This window comes from Oxyura jamaicensis, chromosome 1 (genome assembly GCF_011077185.1).
Source record: "Oxyura jamaicensis isolate SHBP4307 breed ruddy duck chromosome 1, BPBGC_Ojam_1.0, whole genome shotgun sequence".
NCBI lineage: Eukaryota > Metazoa > Chordata > Aves > Anseriformes > Anatidae > Oxyura > Oxyura jamaicensis.
Window position 1 is genome coordinate 90560880 of NC_048893.1, and position 16903 is coordinate 90577782.

The 16903-nt window shown below is 39.9% G+C and overlaps 1 protein-coding gene across 20 annotated transcripts in view; it reads left to right on the top strand.

Annotated features, from left to right (window-relative positions):
* Nucleotides 1–16903, top strand: part of BBX (BBX high mobility group box domain containing) — a 139796-nt gene that overhangs the window by 98077 nt on the left and 24816 nt on the right. For 17 of the 20 annotated variants that reach the window (XM_035315074.1, XM_035315076.1, XM_035315086.1 and 14 more), the window contains 5 exons: nt 3887–3967; nt 7245–7325; nt 9576–10497; nt 11436–11574; nt 14276–14424. In XM_035315074.1, coding sequence (XP_035170965.1) covers nt 3887–3967; nt 7245–7325; nt 9576–10497; nt 11436–11574; nt 14276–14424 — 1372 coding nt within the window. Of the gene's footprint in view, nt 1–3886; nt 3968–7244; nt 7326–9575; nt 10498–11435; nt 11575–14275; nt 14425–15115; nt 15565–16903 lie in introns of those variants that run through there. The other 3 variants (XM_035315075.1, XM_035315079.1, XM_035315091.1) reach the window with 2 other exon arrangements.

The window sequence follows — 16903 nt, forward strand, 5'->3', positions numbered from 1 at the left end:
AATAATTTACTGATTCAGGTGCCATAAAAGACCTGAATAGAAGCACCTCTATAAAAGATACAGTAGAGTTAATGTCTGCGATTATAAAATCGTTTTTATACATGCTATCATTTTTTAAATTACAGTTTAAATTGGAAAGTTCTTTTGAGAATATTAGTGGAATTTAGCAGGATGAAGCCATTTGATGAAATCAAGCTTTCAAAGAAAGTAAAAGATCTACAGTGTGGAACATTCCTGTGAATTTTCTTGCCAAGTCTCACACTAGTGAATCTGCTAATTTAGTCTCAAAAATCTTACACTTTAATTCTACATCATTTTTTGCTGTATGCAGAATTGAACAAGGTATGAAATACCTAGATTACAGCATTTCCAAATCATACTCTGAAGCTTGACTCAGACATACCTTCAAAATTTTACAGAACCTAAAATCAATTCCTCTGGTACATGAATAAACAACAGCAAACCAGAAAATTGTCTTAAGGATGTGACAGTGTATTTAATCTCATACTGCTACACTATGTCAGCTCACTTGTCAAAGTGGAGTGCATCTATGAATCATCAAATGTTATGAAGAATAGGTGCTTAGAAAGTTAATTAGAAACTGGAGAGGGCAACATTCATGTCAGGGTTAATCTTTTTTTCCTGTTAAAAATACTAAAACATGTGTGGAGGGGGATGGATTTTTTTTTAGGTTGTTTTTTTTTTTCAGTGTCTAGAAATAACAGAACCCACTACAAAAAAAAAAAAAATTCCCATGGTTATTTCTCCTCTGTTATGCTTTTGTTATGAAGCCTTAATGGCAGTGTTTTATCTAAAGCAATAGAGAAATGGCTTTAAGATTGCAGCCTGATTTTCATTTACTTTGTTCCAGGGGAAAATACTATGCATTCTAAAGAACCTCTTTAAGCTTTTTATTATTATTATTCCTGCTATTAAAGCTGCCTGTGCTCCTTCAGATATAAGGGCTTTCATTTGCACAGGGTGTCTTTGTCATGTTTGGCAAAAATCCCATTCCGTAACGCGCCACTTCTTACTGGGTCCTGTCTATATGAATGCATCTCTGCATTTAGGAAGCTAAATTATGGTAAGCAATTTGCAGTAGGCTGCTGTCACCAACGTACAAAGCTACAAAAGAAAAACGAGAGGGAGAAAAAGTAATTATTTAGCCAGTGGCCAAGCAGACCTGTGAAGAAATGTGAATTGTGCTGTGGTCTGATGTGCCCGGAGTCTTTTGGCAGCTGTCCCACCTCATTTTTGGTTCTGGCTGGGCGTTCTTCATATGTTTCCTGTCTCCTTACTGCTGTTGCAGCAGGCTGAGTGAGAGTGAGTCTTTGTGAGGACAGTGATCCCATTGAGTAGGTATGGCATTTTAAATGGACACCTCTACCCCGCAGTACAAGGCCGCTGTCACTCAGAAAGGGCTCATTGCATTGATGCCGTCTGGGATTCTTTATTCTATAGAGCCTCAGCCTGGCTGGCTGGCCCAAGTGTCACAGTCTTCAATTAAAGCTGATGAGGATGTGGCAAATGAGGCCTGCCTGGTGTGTGTTGCCACAAGAGATGATTAGAGGCTTGGGAGTGAGACTGTGTTGGGGCCTGTGGGTGTGCAGGCAGCCGGTGCACCGGCCTTCCAAAATGATGTGATATCCTCATAAGTTTGTTGTTTTGTTGTTGTTTTGTTTGGGCTTTTGCTTGTTTTTTTATTTTTCACATGTTTCCAAGTTACATTCTTGGCTTCTTCACTCTACTCTGATCTAGCAAGTGCTCGGTCCCACTTTAGCCCCTCTCACTTGTACCTTTATGGAAGGCCATTATGTAGGCCAGTGACTTCTCGGCAGTGGGCTGTGCTGCCTGGCATGGCGCTTGTTTGCGGGCCGTCTGGCCACATGGGCTGGTGGCTGTCATCCTCCTTGCCATGTGAGGGAGGCAGAGCAGATGGGCCCCTTTGCTCTCTTGGTCGTACTGGCTGTGTGTTTGGTAAACGCAAACAGATGGTGAGGGCTGCTTCGCAGGGAAGGAACACGAGGACCTCTTAGATTTACTTAGCTGAACTCTCATCCTTAAATAAACAAAGAAAAAGCTTTCAGAGAGTGACAGCAGTAACATTGGTAGTTTAACCCTCTTCACTTACAGGTCCTCTTCTGAAGTCTTTCTCTAGGTGATGTAACAAAAATACAATCACATCCAGTGTGCAGCAAGGTGGGATTCTCCTCGTTAATCCAGCAGGTTATCAGCATTAGAGAAAAATGCACTCCTGAGGATGGGTCTGTCCATGCTGCATTCTCACATACTTGCTTCGTTAGACCTGAGGACAGTCCTTTCTGTTCATTTCTGTGCTGAACAGAAGGTTTGAATCCAAAACTTCTGGTCAAAATGCTGTGAAACTGGGAGTGTGAGATCTAGTTGGTATCTTGTCTTCCAGCCTTCCCTTAGGTAAAGCTGTAGTTTCCCCAAGTAAAGTCCTTACATAAATTAGACAATATACCAGAACAAGTGCTAATTTTGTCTCTCGCTGTTTGTTTTCTTGACTAGGAAGAGCATTTTTTTTTGCTGAAAATGTTGCCTCCCTTTCTTCCAATTAGCACTACAGGGGATCTTGCTTGCATTTCGTTAGAAGTGCTCGTGCTATTGTCAAGCCTGTATCTTTTAGTCTTTTCTCACATTGTGCCTCAGAAGGCACGGCATGTCTACATGTTCTCAGGTTATACTTTAAGGTGTGGGTGTTTCTGTCCTTTTTCTGCCATTCATACTGCACTGAAGAAATTAAGAGCTGTGATTGTGTTACAGTGGGATGAAGATAAAATTAAGGCTCTTTTCCTGTGAAGTGCAGTGTACAGGAGCCCTTTCTCCTGAGTTGAGTCTTGGGATCCTGGGTGGGTTCACTGAACTGTGTCAAAGGAAAACTAGGATTTTGAATTATTTTAGTTTAATGCTACTAATAATTATTGATGCACAGTCAAATATTATTCACTATATCTTAAATAGCTGGCAGTAAAATAGATAGTGGATGTTCATAATTTATTTGTTTTATCTAATGAAACTCCTTGACTGACAAAAGGCTGTTTGGATAATAAAGGTTTTTTTAAAAAAAAAATAAATAAATAAATGAAAAAAAAAGGCTATATTCAACTTCTGCATCTGGAAGGTCATGGTCATAAGTGTGATTTTTATACTGAGGTAGATGTCACAGAAATACTGGTGGCCTTGTCCCTGATCTTAGGGTTTTTCAAGGCTTCCAGGCCAACTACTACCATGTAGTGCCATGACAAACAAAATCAAATATGAGAAATAATGAAAAATGGTTGTGTTGGTGAACTCATAATGCTGCCCTTGGAAGCAGATCAGAACAGTTTGGCTGCAAAAGCAGTTCTGAAGTGCAGTGGTAGTTATTTACGAATTGCTGGTGCTGGCACACCAACATCTATTTAGAAGGCTAAATCTGGTGCCCAGATGTAAGGTTGTCTTTTTCCTAATGGAGGAAGGGAAGTGAAACAAGCACCCAGTGCCTGTGGGGACAAATGGTCCTCCTCTGTACCTGACCAAATGGGAAATACTGCCCAGGCTTTCCAGGAGAATTTTATTTAACCTTTAGCACCACAGATGATGTTTTTTAGCAACAAGTGTGTTTTGTTCACTTGGAATCACATAAAACACACAGCATGATCAGAATATTATCTGTGTTTATATCCTACTATCTTCTAAATGGCTGTTAAGTGTTTCTTGGATGGGATTGTTAATTTGAAGTAGGGCCTTCTGCCAGGAAGATATAAAAATGACTGATACAGCTAACTCATTTTCTTCAATTTCTTCACTCATTTTCTCCCCTCCTGTCTGTCTTTCCTGGTTACCACTGAAATATTTTCTCCTCTGTTCATTTAAAACCTAGATTTCATCAAATACTTCCCAGTTGTCAAGTCCTGAGCCAGTAAAGCACTGTGGGAAGTCGGCACTCTTCCAGTTGGCGGAGGTAAAGTTACATCCATTAGCATCACAATAGGAATATGTGTGTATTTTTTCTCCAAAATAGTGTGAATTTTGGAAGGTTTCCTCTAGCATCAAATTTAGTATTTCCAGAAACATAAACTATCAAATAATCAAATAGTAAGACAGAGAATTAGGCAGTTGCAGTGGCCCTGGAGACCTAGGTCGTCTTTATGCACTTTTTAAACATGTATAGCTTCTTGGAGACCACAGAAAAAGTGCTTTCTTTCAGGAATAGTAATCTTAAAACTGTAATAAAAACAAAGCTCAGAACAATAGCAAAGACGAGACAATGGCATTCTTTATAATGAAGAGGTGAATACTAAGATTCAAAAGTTAAGGCTTTAGTATAAGGATTGGAAGGTGCATTGCTGAATAGGGGACCAAAAGTAATAAAAGTAGACTTTGAGATCATCCACGAATCCATATGAAAAGTTGGAAGTAGTTTATTGAATTATGAAATTGGCAGTTGTGAGCAGTCATCAAGAATACTAGGTGAGGTTTCTCAATGGTCCTGGAAATTTCCCAAGAGTCTTGAATGTAACCTTGTAGAGGTCACCGCTTTGATATGGATAAATCACCCAAACTTTTGAGGCTTGGCCTGCAAATATTATTCCTCTTGATGACTGAAAGATTAAAATACTTGCTGCTTTCAAGCTAATATGAGATATGAGAAGTTGCTGCCACCTTACTCATTACTTTTTTTTTTTGCTTGCTTTTTCAAAATCGCTTCCTATTTCAGTGAGGAAAATGGTTCTTTGGATCCCATCTGGTGGCATCCATCCATCCGTATGTTCTTGCTGCTGTGGTTAATACATCTCAGGGGAAAAAAAAAAGCTATTGGAAGAACTAAAAGAAAACACCGTGCTTTGAGCCTGCACTGATGACTGTTTCATGCTTTGTTCAATAGATAGTAATGCTAGTAGGAAGACTGATTTTATAGGTCAAAAGTAGAAGAAAATCTGCTTTACCCTAGAGGCAGTCTCTGGCATTGCTAGAGTTTGTTGGTGTGTGCTACATTGTCAGCAGTGCCAATGTAAGTCTAATTGCACCTACCTGTGATTAGAGATCCATACAGACCTATGACCACTGCAGCACTGTTGCAGCAGAAAGGCTTGTAGCACTAATCAGGGACACCAGAAGGTTTTGAAGTGTCCTCTGTCACAGGACAGCAGTGTGTTCTGAGTGGTGCTGTTCTGGAGTAGGGCTGTTGTTGAGTCCAGCCTGACTTCTGGAAGTTGCCATTGAAAGTTGTGATGCGACTGTGAAGCCCCAAGGGCAAGGGAAATCCAGGCACCTGTTTGTCCACAGGAGTGCAGTTTGTCCTGCAGTTGGTCACAGAAGTAAATCTGAACATGGCAGTGTGATGTTGCCGTGTTGGACAGGTTTTCACAATCTCTGTCTTGACAATTGCTTGGCTGGATTCCTACAAACCTAATTATATATATAAAATGAATGTTAAAGGCTCTGATTTAAACTGACACAGGCATGGCAGACATGCTAAGCACATCTTCCTTATCTCTAGCTGTTGTAGTATATTAGTACTGCTCTTTGTTGGTGGATTTTTGGTTTTGTTTTTTTCAGTTTTGGAGAATTCTGTAATGCTGGTCTGTAATTGGACAAATAAAATGAGAGATTCAGCTTAACTTTTCAGACAGCAGCTCCAGATCTCATCTGGATGATGCCAAGCTAATGTGTTCGTATCACCTCGAGGGCATCTTAGGTTTGCAAGTTCATTTGGCAGGCATTTGTGCCATGCCACTGTAACTCCAAACCACAGATGCCGCACACCAGAGGGGGCTGGACTGCTGTCTCCATGCTGCTGGCATGGCAGGGATCCGGAGCGTGGGAGACAGTCAGCTTCAGCACAGCACACTACTCTGCTTCTCCTTCATCCCTGTTATGTGGATTAACCAACTTCATCCCCCCCCCCTTTCTATGCCTTCCCTTTTGATATTTCACAGTATTTCACAGATGGTGATAAAATAAAGTGTAGAAGTGGGTTTAATTCTTTCCGAAAGAATTCTAAGAATCTCTAAGCTTCTAAAAATGGCTGGAGCAATGCTGCAGGCTGAAGCCTGGAAGGCTGCTGCTGCTCAGTTCTGCTGAGTCTTCTCAGTGTCTGAATACATGCTTTGTCTTCAGCCTTCAGTGCGGAGGGGAGGCAGTGGCGGACGAGTTTGCGTCACCTCCAGGATGCAAGGAGGCCGCTTCTGCCACAGGGCTAGCAGCACTAACAATGCATGGCTGTACGCAGCCTTCAGAGGCTTGGGCTGGAATCTCCAGAGTTTGGGAGAAGCTGTGAAATGCTGCAGCTTCCAGGGGACGTAGAGAATTTTTAACCTTTTTTCTTTCCTGTGTTGGTAGAGAGCAGTGAAAACTGAGCTGAGTGGGGTTGATGGGAAGGCTAACTAAACTGTTGAAAATGCTTCAGTGCCCCAGTTCCTAGTATTCCAGCTCTTTCCAAGGAAGCAATTATAAGAAACCTGCAGGTCTGATCAAAGATTATGGGACACATGCTTAACAGTAGAATATTTTCTTCTTTGCACTGATGTCCAGTCCTGAGACTGATGTTTTAATAAATTTAGAAAATGATCATTTCCTTGCACCTATCTCAAGACTGATAAAAACACTAAAATGCTGAAGAGCATCACAATCCAATACAAGAAAAAAAAAGTTCCTAGAGAATAATCAGGTAACTGCTTACCAAACAGCCTCCCGTACGCTGGAAAGTAATAACCAAAGGTTACCAAAGGCTTAAGAGCTCCTTCTCCACTTTGTTTCACAGCATCTCTGTTATGAGTCCAATAGGGCACCAGCAGGCACTGACTGAGCTAACCTTCTTAAGCCAGGAAATATTTTTTTCAATCCAACATCTACCTAAGCCTTCAGAAACATCAGCTGGATTGCATGCTGGTGCAGAATGGTGCAGCGCTGTTGGCTCTAGGAGAGCCCTGGAGTCTATTTACATGTGAGAGAACATGTTCTTCAACTCATCCTTCGAAGACAGTCCTAACAAGAAAATCCCGAAGTCTGGAAATAGCTTTTAATGTCCAGTGGTATTGTCCACCAGAGAAGTGATGGAGTGGGTTATTATTTATAACAGCACACACAGGTCTACGCTTTTTTTGATGTGTAATCTTATGAATGAATTTTGGGAAGAGGAAGGAAATAATCATTTCAAAAGCCATGTAATAAGCATAAAATAATTGTACTGCTAAAATAATGTTTTTCTTTATTCTCCTCCTCTGTTTTTTCTTTAGATTTCTTCGAGTACATCCCATTCAGGTCCTTCTGATTTAACAAAGCAGTGTGGAACATCAGCATTATTTCAGCTGGCAGAGGTAGTATTAAAACACTGGTGACTAATTACCACAGGTGCAATGGGGTGGAGAAGTTAATGATATTGATAGCCCAAGACTGGAAGGCAGTACGTTGCTACAGTTATAATTACACTGTTGCTTATAGAAGCATAAATTATCTTGGCTTGGGTGCTATAAATTAAGATTTCTCCAGACTAGCCATCAATTTGGAGGCTTCTAAGCATCCATGCTGCAGCTGATGAGAAGTACCCAGTCCCTTGTGGCAAAGGGTTTTCCAATCTCCATTTGAATTGTTTCAATTCATTCTTTTAGGGACTGGGGTTTTGACTGGTTTGGTTAAGTTGGCGAGGAGGGGGGTACATGGGGACAGGGAGGAGCTGGGTTGAAGGGCTGGATTCGTCTGTTCAGATTACATCGCCATTACAAATACCCGTTAAAGGGCATTAGCCACTTTTTTTCTCCTTTTGTGCGTACTGTTTATTGAACTGGGGAAAAAAACAGGTCAATAACTTCTATAGAAACTCTGTTACAACGATTCTCTCAGCAGCTACTCCTTCTGGGAACAGTTGAAGCTAATGGTCTTTTATGGAAATATATTTATTTTGTTTGTAAGCCTGTTTTCAAGCTTCCCAATCTTAAAGGCTGTGATTTGCAAGTTTATTTAGAGCTCACAAAACAAAAAAAAAAAAAAAAAAAACAACTTTTTTTTGGAGCCACACCCATAGCCTTCTGTACTATTGGCTGCTTCAGAAGATGAAAAGGTATAAAGAGACAAAAACAGGGGCAGGGTGTGACGATGGGGGCATCTAATTGACAAAATATTATTCTTGTTCAATGAGTTGCATTTTTAAGATTGATCTTTAGCTTTTGGAAATCACGGGCTGTGTTTACGTTGCAGTGCATTAAAAAAGACACAGTAAAAATCTAACTTTGTACTAGAGCCCACCTCAGCATAGTTACGTGGTTCTCCTCTGCATAATTTAACCGGCTTCCTAACAGCCACTGTGCTGCTGAAGCTCCATTGTTTCCAGTGATCAGCCTAGCTTGACCTTCTTCTATCCTATACAGAAGGAATTTCAGAAACTTGCCTCAAATCAGAAACTTACTTCGGAGTTCTGTCATTGCTTTAGTACTCATACATTGGTGTAAGAGATCTCTTTGGTTTGTAAGAAAAAATACCTTGCCAATTTGAGGAATGGAAAATTGACCTAAAGAGAACCCAGTGGATCTGCAGCATACATCCATCCTGACCATATGGCCCATGGGCTGAGCTGCAGGGTAGGGAAGCTCCTGACGCCTGGTTCAAAGCAAGCCTTTTTCAGCTGGTTTCAGTCCAGGTGGCTGTTCGGTTGATGGTTGTTTTAAAAAACAAAATAGCTCTTGGAGTTCAGCTTAGGAGGTTTTAAGAGGGAGAGCAAGAAGAAGAAAACATGCCTTCCCAGGGCAACTGCGTGCTGCTGTGAAGTACTACCACCTCTAGCAGTGTCAGTATGGCTTACAAGTGATCCAAAAGCAAGTGGATCTTCCAGGTCATTGCTGAAGGAACATGGCAGTTTGAGGACCTTGTTGTAGCTCTTCTTCTGAACGTCTCTGTTCCTCAGACAGAATGAGTGTTTTGGTTTCCATTAATGTTATCTCCTGGAGGAGATAACCATGGCAACTACTGCTGCTTTGCAGTTCCTTGCAGAATAAAACTGTGGCATAAGTAGAAAGATTTGGAAGGCTTTTTTACTACCTCCCAAATCATTTTGCACACTGAAGTAAAGAAAAATAATCTTGATTGCCGCGATTTGATCAACTTTTTTTTTCTCCTCCTTCAGGGCCTTTTGGAAAAAGGAGGAAAGAATTGTATATGGGGATATTTGGGAACTGCAAGTATGGATTTGAGATTTCACGTAGGCTGTGGTACAATGTAGTGAGAGATGCTGTGTTTTTCCATTGCAGTTAGTGTATTCTGAAAATAAAATCAGCACTGGGTTTCCCGGATATATAAAAGGCACTTCAAGGATCATAGAAACACCAATTAGATCTGTTGGAGTATTTTTCTATTAGAGTCATAGAATCCATCGGCCTTATTCTAGCACTTAGCCATAATTATGTTTCATCAGTTTCATTAGGACTTCAGCATTTTTTCGGTACGGTTCTTTAAAATAGTTTGCTTTCATAAATTAGGATCCCAGAGAGACTGCATGGGTAGCGCTCTTCCTGTTAATGTAAGTAATGTTAACAGTTGATGCTTGTTTCATGGTGACTATTTTTAACTCATTTTAGATGTGCCTTGCTTCAGAAGGGGTGAAAATGAAAGAACCTGGGAAAACAAAAGTGGAAGCATCAGAAGATGTGGCGAGGGAAGTTCCAGATGAAATGGAAGCAGAAGAACTGGAACAAACAACAATAAAAGACTCCTGTAAAGGAAAAACAGAACAATCAGAGACAGGGAAAATACAAAACTGGGATGAGACAAAAGCTGAGGAATCAGAAACTGCAAAATGCAGAGATTTTACTAGTCTTGTAATGGAGAGCAGTCCTTTTGAGAGAAATGATAACACAAAGGATCACATGTGCCGTTCTCCAGAGCTTTCAATGGTTGACATGAGCATCTTTGGGCTAAGCAAGCCAGAAAAGATAAAGAAGAAAAAGAAAAAAAATAAGTTGGACCGGCACACAAATGAAAAATCCACCCCCAAGAAGCCTTGTAAAAAGAGGCAGTCCTCTGAGTCGGACATTGAAAGTGTCATGTACACAATTGAAGCCGTTGCAAAAGGGGACTGGGGTGCTGAGAGACTTGCGGAAACTCCCCGCAAAAAAACCCGCCCTGCCTCAAATGTGAAGGGAAGCATGTTGGATACAAAATCACCAAAGAAAAAAGTGAAATCGAAAGAGAAGAAAACATCGAAGGAGAAACCCACGGAGCCCACCAAAGAATCAAAGCCTCCTGATTTCCTTAATATTACAGCCAACAAGGAAGTACCCTGTGAGGCTGCTGATAACATTAAAGTGGAACCACTGACCCCCACAGAGGAGGTGGTACCCCAGAGCTTACCAGAACAGGTCAAAACTGAGGACAATGACTGTGTTAAAAAGATAGAAACTTGTGGCTCCAGGAAATCAGAGAGATCTTGCAAAGGTGCTCTTTATAAAACTCTGGTGTCAGAGGGCATGCTCACATCTCTGCGTGCTAACGTGGACAGAGGTGGGTGGCTTTGACTGTTTCATTTACAGCACAAACTGCAAAAGGCTGCCTGGAGTGGGAGGAAGAGCAAAAGTTTGTGTTTAAGCTGGAGTTCAAGCAGTGCATGATGGGGTTGTCAGATCACCTGAAGTAGTGGGGACAGGGTCTCTGGGGTCCAGGGCAGGTCTCCAAGTCCTGCAGTCTGCGTTCCTACTTACCTGAAGAACTCTTAACTTCTCCCTTTTTGTCTTTCATTACCTGAAATTTATTTAGCTTTTTGACTGAAGGCTAGGTAGGTTGATTGTCGACCTGCTGATAGATGTTTGCATGTAATCCTGAACAATCAGGTTTTCTATGTAAACAGCTTTTGAGTTTGTAGGGTGGACGGCTTTGATCACAAGAGGCAGATGTGTGACACTTTCTCTAAGGTCATTGCTTCGCAGGGGGGTTGGACTAGATGACCTTCAGAGGGCCCTTCCAACCTTGGCCATTCTGTGATCAGTTTTGCTGTAGGTGGTGAGTGAGAACCCTTTACCTTGTGGAAGGATAAATTTTAGATTAAAATTTCTGGAAGCTTTCGGTGAGATAAATTGAAATGTATTTTTCCAATTAGTAGATTTAAATGGGTAATTAGTCAAAATGGAAAAGAAAAAGATGTTTATAATTTAGGTAGGCTTATTAGTGTGAATCTACTCATCTCTTTCTCCTGCTTGGTACCTGAAGAGATCCTGACTTTGGAGGTAGTGTATATGCGTATATATGTATAAGGGGAAAAAAACAGTTGCCAACAAGATTACTATCCATTTAAAAAAAAAAAAAAAAAAAGTTTGATCTTCTTGAGGGGGTTACAAAACAATTTTTAATCTCCGTTGCTGAGTGGTGTGCAAGTTCCTTCCAAGCCCACTTTGTTTTGGCACGTTTTTCTAAAGATGAGAAACAATTTTCTGCCTTCATCCCAGGAAAAAGAAGCTCAGGAAAAGGCAACTCCTCAGATCATGAAGGATGCTGGAATGAAGAAAACTGGGCTTTTTCCCAAAGCGGGACAAGTGGGAACAAAAAGCTGAAGAAGACTAAGCCAAAGGAAGAGTTTGTTTTGGGGTAAGTTGCTACCTAACACTTTTCAAAGTTTTAGCTAGGTCAGCCTAGTAGCTTAAGAGCGAGTCTTCCCCATTGCAGCTAGTGAAACGAAACCCCAGCATCCAACACTCAAATGTTTTAAACTACATAAACACAATTCGTTGAATTCCTGTAAACTGCAAAACCTGTGTGACGGAGTAAGGCTCTAGTTTCATGTTGGTTATATACCAAACTAATTCCTCTGAGATCTTTCATTGTTTACAATACTGTAAATAAACTTGAATGGCATTATTTACACACTTCTTTAAATATGTTTGTTTTTTTTAAATCACAATATTTAGCTGCTCAAAAGCTGGTGAAGAGAGTTAATTATATTTTTATATTTTCAGCACACTTTGCAAACAGTATTTAAAGTTCTGTGTAGGTGTTCAATCGTCATAAACAGACTAGAAAAAATAGATCCCTTTGCCTATTTGAAGAAGGTGCTGACAGGAAGAGTAAACAACATTCTTATATTTGCAAATAATTATGATAAATACTCAATTTTTCTATTGTTGAGGCAAGATATTTAAACCGTTCATATATACAATAAAGAAATTAAACGTATCAGAAGAATAATGAATACAAATGCATTAACATTTAGCAAGGCTGCACAGAATTACTCTTCTAGTATGAATAACAATTTTTGTCAAAGTACTAACAGATTTATTTAACTGCAGGCATAGCTGTTAAATCTGCTTTGCCATTCACACTTGCAAGTTATGAAGACTTCCAATTATCTGAATAAGAGGGTGAAAATGAGCAACAACAACAAAAGAGTAGATTTTCCGCATGTCATGGTTAAAATTTTAATACGTTTCTTTTGTGCAGGCCTTTTTCATACTCTTATGACCTGGTCTATGTGAAATTTAGCTGCAGCTCACTTCACAGCAAAGATATTACATTCTTGAAAATTTTCAAGAGTTCTTTCATTTGGAATAGTTGATAAAAACTATTGGCACAATTCTTGTATTTTTACTGTACTATATATAAGCTAGTGTATACATTGGAAATATCTTTTAAATTTAAATTTAAAAAATTGAAAATGTTAGGTCAACTCATGGCAAGAAAACCAAATGCCAAATCTCCAAGCCAAAAAATAATATGTATTTTTATATGATTTATTCAAAGTCACAAGGAAAATTGTGTAAATATTTTATTCATTTGACACATACTGCTCTACCATTGTTATTTGTCTGGATGGGGAAAATTCATATTAGTGAACGTTGTTTCCTGATTCAGCCATGCCATTAATGAATAATGTTCAGTGAACTCTGTAAAGCAGAAGCAGTTATTTGTGGAGCCAAAGTGCTGGAGAAGGTATCTGTTATCCTTGTTCATTGCACTACCTGATCGTCTGTCTGCTTGGAAGAGCTGGTTTTAGTTCTGCCCTCTGAACTCTTTTGCTCTCTTCATCATGACTTTTCAGCATTAGGGTGTCTGTCTGTCTGCTGGAGTCCTCACTGCTGTTGGAGTCGCTCCTTTCTCCCATTACTTCTGTGTCCCCTTACCTTCTCTATAGGTAGCTGCCCACGCTTTCCCTGGTGGTCCGTGCCAGGTGTGCTTTGCCTGTGTACAGCCCCACTCCTGCTGAGCAGAGATAAAATGAAGTACCAGTCTGTGTACCAAAGCTTTCAGAACACGATTGGACTGAAGTGCTGTTTCAAGAGACAAGGAAGTCATCTTTTTTTTGACACTTCCAAGTGTAGAGTGTCTCATAGCCATCCCTTCCAACAATCATGACAACATCTGTCCAGTTCTCGTTTTCCATAGCAATCAGAATTTGAGATGAGTAGAATATGTCATGGTTCCCCTCTCAGGGGCAGTTCTATTTATAATCTGCCTAGCACTGCAAATTTCCTTTTATTAAAACGCACTTGCTTCCTATGATCCTGCCTGGTTGCAGAAGTTCTCTGAAAAGTCATGCTTACACAAGATAGCACAGTCATAACAGCCAGGAAGGCCGTGCCATACCATCCAGTTCAAGTGCTTTGTTTTCATCTGGCAGTTATGAATAATACCACATCTGTGGACTTGTTGAGTGGTAGGTAAAGCTTATTACACTCATTCAAGCTGGGCTGACCTATGAAGAATGCTGGGTTTTATGAAGTCATGAGCTAGTTGTGTTTCTCATCTCACAACAAACAAAATGAGAAGGAAGTATAACCCCCTCCACCCCCCCAGAAGAAATACAAATTAATGGCCATCCTGAAGCACCAGGTTTATTTTTTTTTCCTTTGCACAGAAGATTGGATGGCTTGCCATTTTTGTTAGCTTTGTTGGACAGTTTGACATTTCTGCTGTAGTTCAAATTGTCTCCATTCTGGTGTAATATGATTTTTATGTGAAATTTATGTATTGGTTTGTTTACTTATTGGTTTTATTGTCTTTTCTCATTCCCTCATAGAACAGACAAATCTGCTTTATGAATCTGCGCAGCTAATCTTTTTTACATTATTTGCATATATTAAAACTTAATTTCTCCAGAGCTGCAAATTCAGGAAATGGATTGTACATTCTCATCCCAAATTTGGATTATGTATAATAGTGTGACATTTACAGTGTGCATGTGTGCATACCTCTTTCCCTCTATATGAGTAGAAGATGCATGTGTATGCACACAAAATACAATTCCCCAGAAATGGAGTTACGTTTAATTTGATTGGTTTTGTTTCCCCTTTAGCTTAGCAAAGTTGGAAGAAGAATTTGAAAAGAAATTCAACAGCCTCCCTCAATACAGTCCTATTACCTTTGACAGGAAATGCTCATCTGTTCCAAGGAAAAAGAGAAAGGTTGGAAGCGGCTCATCTGAACAACCAAAATCCAACAAAGGTAAATTACTGTGTTCAGTACGTTCTTCATCAATAACAATGCTACAGCAAGCTCTGGAATTTATACTGTCTTACTTACTGTTAGACGTGAAAAGTGTGAGGTAAAATGTTTTTCTAGCACCGAAGCTAGTTGGTTCTCACCTGGGTTAGTTTTCAGGCCATACTTTTGACTTCTGCTTATTGTGCTGAGTAGAGTAGAATTGCTTGGAGCTTGTACATGAAATAATTTCCACATAGCAAGCAAAGCTAACAACAACAACAACAAAAAAAAACAGAGGGAGGGGAATATTTGTGAGGTAAGTGAATTTGACAAGTTTTCCCGGGGGAAACTGGCAGGGGAGAAAAATGGCAGGTCATCAAAAAGTTACTTTGACATTTTTCAAAGCATGGTGTTTTTTTCATTTTTTTCATTTAAATGTAATCTTAGGCTTTATTAATAAGATACCAGAAATGTCTGAATGAATTGGATATTTTTCCTCAAGATTTCAAACTTACAATGGAAAATTAGACTGAAAATGTTCTGCAATGATAAAAATGGTTAGAGGACAGGAAAACTAGTTCTATGCTCAGCTCTGTTGCTGAGGGTCACAGAGGGAGAATAACTCACGACATGTTTGACTGTTCTATATTCAGACAGCCTGTGTCACAGGAGTGGTAGAGAAGTAAATATAAGTTAGAGAAAATGCTTTTAGGCTGTGGCATCACAAAATGAAGGAATGACATACCAATAATTCTACAAGACAAGAGGATGCTCAGAAGAATGCTCATTATGCACAGTTTACAATGTGAACCTGGTTTCCTGTTCAGCTACCGTGGTAGTATCATGGGATGGCTGATTTTCAAATCCAGTACTTGTATTTGAGTCAGGCAACCCTAGATCTATGCCTTTTGAATGCTTCACAAATAATTACATTAGAATATGCAGGATTGAGCAGCTGTCCTTTTCTAGTACATGCCAATTTTAGTATTGATTTTTGTATTTATATAATTAGATATGGAACAGTCAGACTCCTGCAAATTTAGACTTGTGCTGATACAAAGTGAGTTCTGTCTCTTCCATTTTTATGGTATATACGTTACAGAACTTCTTTAATGAGCATGAATGAACTTTTTTTTTAACAGTATATTAATACAGTGGTTTATTACACAACATCTTTTGGGCACAGCGTGGCAATTGAAGTTGTAATAGCAGCTGTGTGGATTTCTCACTAACCTGTTCAGGTGTCTGTATGTCTTTAAAAAAAAAAATTGCAGGTCCTAATTTGTTCGGAAATGTCATGATAATGCTACCCCAGCCAGCTAGCCTAGAACTAGATTCTGCTTTTGGCCAAGTTCCTAAGTACAGGTTCATTTTGATTCCTGTTTCCATCACTATTAAAAAGCTTTGGAATATTTTCAGCCACATCACAAGGGAAGGTCAGAAGCATAACTGCAGGCAAGTCACAAGCCTGATATAAGTAGTTTTGGCACAGTCCTGCGGAGAAGGCCATGGAGCGTTTGCCTGTAGCTGGCGAATGCGGCTCTTTAAACCAAGCCATCTGACTTTGTACCAAAGTAGATGGCCAACAGTCACATGAACTTTTCCGCCAAGTGAGCTGTAGGCTTGTAACAAGCAGCCCTGGAGGCAGGAGTAACTGATGGTGACACTGCTGTTTTTGCAGTGAACATCTACCCATAGCCCTGAACTAAATGTAGACTGAGATGGCAATACCTGTTCCTAATTCCAATGAATGTTGAATTCACAAAAGCTAGCTGGGTGAGCTGGCAGCTCACATCAGTCATTCCAGCTCCCTGGAGAGTGAGGCTCAGCTCTCAAGAGCTAACTGAGAAACTTTCCAACATACCTCTTTTTTTTCCCTTTTGGAAAAGAAAAATTGCTAAAAATATTAACATTCCATGGCAGTAAGTTGATTTTAATTTGTTTTCTGCCAGATTTTATTTTTTAGGATTCTTAAAATTAGGATCCAAGCTGTGTATTTGAAACAACCTGAACCAAACTGCACACAACCAAGCTTACTAGCTTTATAGGGGAAACTGTTTCAGCAGAGCCAAGTACTCATTACGCTGAATCCCCAAATTAATTTGTAGTGTACTGACAGGCCGTTCAGCCTAGTCATGCTGTTGGCTTGCCTGCAAATCCTGAGTGCACAGACAGTGAGAAAACACTAACCTCCAACAGTGTTATGAATACAGGTCTACAAGCTGTTGCAGAAAAGGAAACACGGGAAACAGGCAGTTCTGTACAAAATGATAGACTACTTTGGAACGGTTCTAGTTTTTTTTATTATGTTTACACCGTTAGAATTCAGCAGAAGCAAAAGTGGCATTTTGTCTTGCAGCGTGATGAGCATGTACTGTGAAGAAGCAATACAGTCCTGTGGGTGTGACTCTGTCTTGGGATATAGGAGACCTTAACCTTACTCTGCTGCGCTCTGCGTTATCCTCTTGTGTGGAGCTTTCTCTGCTTCTTTGTTCTTTTT